The 7422-nt window shown below is 36.9% G+C and overlaps 1 protein-coding gene across 1 annotated transcript; it reads right to left on the bottom strand.

Annotated features, from left to right (window-relative positions):
- Window positions 1–246: 246 nt before the first annotated feature.
- LOC132178471 (stemmadenine O-acetyltransferase-like) lies at window positions 247–1542 on the bottom strand. The gene has a single exon (XM_059590901.1). The coding sequence runs from the start codon at window positions 1540–1542 to the stop codon at window positions 247–249; it is 1296 nt and encodes a 431-aa protein (XP_059446884.1).
- Between the last annotated feature and the right edge of the window lie 5880 nt (window positions 1543–7422).

Raw genomic sequence — 7422 nt, 5'->3', positions numbered from 1 at the left:
CCTTCTTCCATAACATTATTAGGCGAAGATATTTCTTTTTTTTTTTTTTTTTTCTTTCGATGAAACAAATTAACTTATTACATGCCGGAAAAGAAAAATCTCACTTCACTCACAGGCGGAGAGAATGAGAGACAAGTAGTAAAACATTAAAAACCAGATGTAAACAAACTTTTAAACCGCAAGACCATATATCTTGGCAACAGCCGTCAGAATCCATCCAATTCCATGAATCGAGTCACGTACGGCCTAAATCACAGAAATTTTTGCCGATGAAACATACGCCAGGAGCTCCTCGTCGACTTCGAATTTAGCCATGTCTTCCTTATCCAAGTTAATCCATGCCTCTATTCCATTCCCTGATTTCGTATCGAAGAAACTAACTAGATTCTTGTACAGTAATCTAGCCGAGGCAACCCACACAGGCTTTCCCCACCCGAAATCCGCCTCATAAACTGGAAACCTGCACAAGCTGGTGAAGCCTAGTGAGACCACCTCTCCTTTCGCCAATCTTTCCATGTTTTCTACCATAAAATTAGTGAGCCCACCACTCGCTTGGAAACTTTTCACATAATTTATGTCGACTTTCCTCGTGGCATCTCTCAGCGGAATAACAATGCGCTCAAACACATCCTCAGTGTCCCTGGAGACTTCAAAGCTTGTGATCGCGTAATTGTTTCCGAAGTAATTTTCCGAAAGGGGCGGATCCAACCTGTTGCGCACGTTTGTTAAGTGAGATAGGGAGTAGAGCTTATTGGGGTCCGGTTGGGTTGCGGCAAGGAAGCGACTATAAATGAAAGCTGACAAGGCCTCCACGCGAGTGGGGCGAGGGTATTCGATGTTGGTGTGGATGGTTCTGTATTTGTCTCTTAGAGCCGCTATTGCAGACCCCTCGAACACAAATCTCTTTATCGCAATCTTTTCCTTATCCGGATTACCCCTAGGTAGAATAAAGCTAACTTCATTTACCGGCGGGAAGATGGTGGCCGATTCAAATAGTGGAGTGGCTATGTTGCTACTACCACGAGCAATAGCTGCCCAACTTTTGAGGAACAAGAAGAATGAGGAAGCATCCGCAACCTTGTGGGCGAAGACCACACCGATCACGATCCCACCGCAGTCGAAGGTGGTCAGTTGGACGGCTAAGGCTACTTCATTGTCAGCGTCCAGTTCATATGGCAGCAATTTGTTGTGCTCAGCGGGGTTTGGATCCTCAAGTATTTCGGAAAGTTTGCATGTGGCCTTGGCTTCCACGTAGTGGAGCCCCTCATTGTTGCAATCAACGTGAAAATTGTCTTTAATCCGTCCTGCTAGCGGGTAAAATCGTGTCAAGGCCTCGGATAAGGATTTCTTAATCCGGGTTTGGCGTTCTTCGTTGCTGAATTGAACAACACCAATATCTCTCGGATAAAAGAGAAGTAAAGGCATGAAAATTGAAGGTGTAATTTGATCAATGAAGGAGAGAGTATGATGCCTGAGGTGTTCGGGTGTGGACGAAGAGGGCTTGATGGTGTCGGTAGAGATAACTTGGACGTCAAACTTCATTGTTTTCGTCGAAGTTAATAATGTCAACAACAGGGGTTTATCAGTGATGAGTAGTGATGAGGCTGAAAATGGGTGTTGGCATAGGGTGATGGAAAGCCACCTTGGCCGAGATACTACATATATAGAGGTGCTGTATTGTCGAGAAAATCATTTTAATTAATAATTAAATAGTGCCACTGTACCAGATATCACGTCTACATTTAAAATAAAATAAAAAAAAAAATTAGCACGTTATTGAGCGGCTGCTAGCTAATTAACACTTGTTTATTTATGGTTTTTGGTTTTTTAGTTTAACATAACAAGCCATATTATTTATCGCTCGATTCCTTTCACCAAAAAAAAAAACATATTATTTAACCGTAGAATGTCAACACTCAAGAGAGAGTATGTTGGTCACTTAATTAATACGTACAATTTGGGGATCTCTTCTTTCGTATTATCTTCTTCAAGTGTTGATACAGCAAGCAATTATGAATCAAATATATATACCCCATTATATTTAATTAGCTCTCCCTTTTTATTAGGCATAAAATCAACTAATCAAGTATCAGGTTGGCAGTATCTTTCATTCACATTATTAATCGTAATTTTAAATTTGACGTTGTGTGATATATATATACTTGAGTGCACGTTTCCTCTGGCAAAACGCAGTGGCCGGCTGTCGTAGGAATTTAATTTGTTATTTTTAGAATTTAGAGAATAAAAAATTTAAGATAATTATTATTATTGCTCATGGTCAAATACGAGATTGTCACATTTTGAAATCCTAGCTGTCCTTTGCATCTAAGGATCTAAAACATGCCATGCTGTTGAAATTCCAATTTCAATTTTAAACATATCTTCCTGGAGAAATATTACTTACTTTTCTTTTATTCTTTTCCTGTCAATTTTTAGTTGTATTGCTTTGTTTTTTCCTGTATTTTTCTTGTTTTTCTTGCTGCTTATAATAAGGCCATGTCCTCTTTCTTGATCTCCTCGCTTGTTATTTTGGTCCAGACCCTTGGGGTTGTGGATGTGAACGATATCCTGAATTTCGGGTTCAGGAGGATGTGTGTCGGCATGGGGTCCTTTTGATTCCAGGGTCAAGGAATAAGAGCTACCTATGCATTAGTTTGTGTCTGCATAGCGCAGATCTGTTATTCCAACTAAAGATTAATTATAGGTTAGCGGATGTTTGGCGTCTTTGTTGTGTAATCTTTTAGTTATGACTTTGATCTTTTAGCTTCGGCTATGATCTTTCAGAACGTTATGTTCTATGATTGTAAGAGTTTTAATGCTCTTGTTTCCTCTATTAATGAGATAAGAATGATTTTCCTTCCAAAAAAAAAAAAAGACTCACACCATCACTTATGTGGATCCTATAAATTCAATGGTTGATTTTCAAAAGATGAGAATGAAGAAAGATAAGAATATAGGATCGAGAATGATATGGAAATACTAAATAGCATTTATCATTTGCTAAAATCTAAAATAAAGAAGATTAACATTCCAAAAAAGAGTCTTGCTTGTGTAGATCGAAGAAGATAGAGAAAGATTGGGAGGGTGGAGTAACTATTTTGGATACCGACGATAGCACTACAACCCCTTTCCTCCACCACCGTTCTTGGGCGCTGCCATATAGCTCTCCCCACCATGAGTTTCATTATTTTTGAAAAAAGTCGTAGGCCTAACTCATATCATAAAATTGGTTCAATAAGAGAGGGTTGTCATATTGCTCCTTGTAAACACACCCAAAATCTTATCAACAAACAATGTGAAATTATTCATCAACAATTTTGTCCCTTGTTCAACATTCTAATTAATCCCATATTTGACGTTTGGATTGGGATTTGGTGAATTGAAATTTGAAACTAGAACAATCACCTGCTCCACCAATGTCACCCATATTTAACGTTTAGACTGGCCATAATCGCATTCTGGTTTCCAAACTATGAGTGCTTGAAAAGCCCAGGCAGGGCCTAATGTTACTCTCTATTTTTGTGGCTCAGTTAAAACTAATTAATCCCATATTTGACGTTTGGATTGGGATTTGGTGAATTGAAATTTGAAACCAAAACAATCACCAGATCCACCAATGTCACCCATATTTAACGTTTAGATTGGCCGTAATCGCATTCTGGTTTCCAAACTATGAGTGCTCAAAAAGCCCAAGCAGGGCTTAGTGTTACTCTCTCTTTTTGTGGCCCAATTAAAACTAATTAATCCCATATTTGACGTTTGGATTGGGATTTGGTGAATTGAAATTTGAAACCAAAACAATCACCTGCTCCACCAATGTCACCCATATTTAACATTTAGATTGGCCATAAATTGCATTTTGGTTTCCAAACTATGAGTGCTTGAAAAGCCCAGGCAGGGCCAGCCTAGTGTTACTCTCTCTTTTTGTGGCTCAGTTAAAACTAATTAATCCCATATTTGACGTTTGGATTGGGATTTGGTGAATTGAAATTTGAAACCAAAACAATCACTAGATCCACCAATGTCACCCATATTTAACGTTTAGACTAGCCATAATCGCATTATGGTTTCCAAATTATGAGTGCTTGAAAAGCCCAGGCAGGGCCTAGTGTTACTCTCTCTTTTTGTGGCCCAGTTAAAACTAATTAATCTCATATTTGACGTTTGGATTGGGATTTGGTGAATTGAAATTTGAAACCAAAACAATCACCTGCTCCACCAATGTCACCCATATTTAACATTTAGATTGGCCATAAATTGCATTTTGGTTTCCAAACTATGAGTGCTTGAAAAGCCCAGGCAGGGCCAGCCTAGTGTTACTCTCTCTTTTTGTGGCTCAGTTAAAACTAATTAATCCCATATTTGACGTTTGGATTGGGATTTGGTGAATTGAAATTTGAAACCAAAACAATCACCTGCTCCACCAATGTCACCCATATTTAACGTTTAGACTGGCCATAATCGCATTCTGGTTTCCAAACTATGAGTGCTTGAAAAGCCCAGGCAGGGCCTAGTGTTACTCTCTTTTTTGTGGCCAGTTAAAACTAATTAATCCCATATTTGACGTTTGGATTGGGATTTGGTGAATTGAAATTTGAAACCAAAACAATCACCTGATCCACCCAAAACAATCACCTGCTCCACCAATGTCACCCATATTTAACGTTTAGACTGCCATAATTGCATTCTGGTTTCCAAACTATGAGTGCTTGAAAAGCCCAGGCAGGGCCTAGTGTTACTCTCTCTTTTTGTGGCTCAGTTAAAACTAATTAATCCCATATTTGACGTTTGGATTGGGATTTGGTGAATTGAAATTTGAAACCAAAACAATCACCTGCTCCACCAATGTCACCCATATTTAACGTTTAGACTGGCCATAATCGCATTCAGGTTTCCAAACTATGATTGCTTGAAAAGCCCATGCAAGGCCTAGTGTTACTCTCTCTTTTTGTGGCCCAGTTAAAATTTTGCCATGATCATGGAACAAACTGATTGCTTTGTTCTACTTAATTTGTTTTTATCTGCATGAGATTGCACGTTTATATTAGCTTAAAGTCAAGGATTCTGCTGAATCATTTCAAGGGTAATTACCTTTTATTCTCATTAAATGACGCGCTCACCATCCGACCACACTAAACTATTATTTACTTATTTAAATTCTCATTAATTAATTTGGTCAATAAACCTCGTTAAATCCTTGAAATTATACAAATATTTTAACTTTATAAACAAAATTTATATATAAATACCCTTAAAATTAAACAAATTAAAAAACTAAAAAAAACTAAAAAAGAAAAAAAGAAAAAAGGAAAGAGGTGGCCGTTAATGTAAGTTGTAGTAACCCCTCAACTGTACATGGTCTCCCGATCAATGATATTTTTGCTGGAATTTTCTATTTACTTATTTTCTTCAGCAAAACCAACTTTGCTTCCTTATTCCTTTAACATAATTAAACAACCATATTTCTGTTTCTTTTTATCTTTTTTATTTTGGGCTCATTCAGATGAAACAAACTTAATTATTGTTATTACACGCACCCACAAATAAAAAGGAATATCATATTATTTACCTCACAGGACAAGACTAGAAGTGAAACATGTACCAAAAGATTAAAAACGATATTTCCACGTGTAAATTAACAAACTTTTAAAGCAGTAAGACCATTTTGGCCACAAACATGAGCATCCATCCAAATTCCAATGGACCAATTCCAACCATGTCACTGCCGCCTAAACCGCAGAAACTTTTGCCGGCGAAACCTACGCCAGGAGCTCCTTGTCAACTTCGAATTTAGCCATGTCTTCCTCATCCAAGTTAATCCATGCCTCTATTCCACTCACTGATTTTGTGTCGAAGAAACCCAATAGATTCTTGTACTGCAATCTAGCGGAGGCTACCCATAAAGGCTTTCCCCACCCGAAATCCGCTTCATAAATAGGAAACCTGCACAAGCTTGTGAAGGTTGCTTATATGGAGGTGCCGTTGACAACTTGACAAGAAGTCGATAATTAATAATTAGTACATCTACATAAAAAAATAAATTAAATAAATAAATATTACCACGTGATTCAGCAACCAATTGATGACTCAATAGGATTGTTCATCCATCTCCAAATGGCTGGCCATATAAAGGGTTTCAATTATATATGAATTTTCACGAAATAAAAGTAATCTCCATCTCTTACTCTCTTGGAGATAAACTCGTACATTAAAAAATTAAAAATTAAAAAAATGATTTGTTTTCTTAATCAGCTACCCAGCCTTTGGACCAAAACATCGATCTTTACCTTCTAGAATCCATAATTAATATTCAGCAATTTCTAACGCTACTACAGTACTGCATGTCTACATCCCAGGGTTAGGTGGCAAGAGAAGACAGAGGAAAAAAATTATTTATTGGCGAAATATTTAAGAAAATTAGAGATAGAAATTCGGGAGGGGTGAGCGGTGAGCATAGCAGAGATCAGAAAATTATTTTCCCATCGTCGTCTTGCTTTTAACTTTTTTTCTTGGATGTTACCATGGTTCCAATATCCCAGCTGAGAGCCGAATCTCATGCATATGTATAATAAGCCATAACTCGCTTACTTATTAAGAAAAAATAATTAAAAACTTCAGCTCATTAATCAATTCTAGTTTTTTCCAATCTTGTTATATATATATGGTTGATCAAATCAAGTTATCGCTAAATTCAATTCCTCATGTTCCATTTTCTTAATGGGTTGTCTTGTTTGTCACATTTCTATTTTAGTGGGCCAACGTGACCGTGCCTATTTTTTCCAATCTTAATTACGTTAGAGGTGGTCACCCTTCTTCCTCTATTTTGTATTTTAAAATTTGATATTTAGGGTAATTTGTACTTCAAATGCTCCACATGACAAGTACTGGCAATTAATAATGATGTATCAAACGAGAGTCATGTAATTAATGTTAGTCATATTGTTCATAAGCTCTGAGAAAGCCTCTAACACCAAAACAAATACATAAGGTGACAAATGGTGATTATCTTTCCTAAGAGCCTATTTGGGATTATTTTTGAAAAACAAAGCTTTTAAGTGAAAGAAATGTTTTAATATTCACAAAATTCAAATTCACAAAATTATAAGCATGCTAGCTTGTCGGGAGTTTCTAGGCGAGAAGGATGTGTAAGGAGAAATGCTATTGAAACTTTTAATATTCAGCACTCCTATTTTCTTTCCAAGCATGTGGCAAAACCAATTTGCTTCTTGGTTACTAAAACAAATTCCAATTTAGATTAAATATAGGAATTTGAGGCAAGTTTCAACACATTAATACACCAATTAAAACCAAATAATATAATATTACTTCTTCCTTAACCTTATTAATTAAACAAGCATATATATATATAAAATTTGGCCACAACCGTGAACATCCATCAAACTCCAAACAAGTCACGGCCGC

The sequence above is a fragment of the Corylus avellana genome, chromosome ca4, assembly GCF_901000735.1.
Source record: "Corylus avellana chromosome ca4, CavTom2PMs-1.0".
NCBI classification, from domain to species: Eukaryota; Viridiplantae; Streptophyta; class Magnoliopsida; order Fagales; family Betulaceae; genus Corylus; species Corylus avellana.
Note: the sequence above shows the minus strand (reverse complement) of the source record. Positions and strands in the feature narration are given on the sequence as shown.

Coding starts and splice junctions, on each gene's coding strand:
- LOC132178471 (XM_059590901.1), bottom strand. CDS start 1,542: ATGAAGTTTGACGTCCAAGTTATCTCTACCGACACCATCAAGCCCTCT.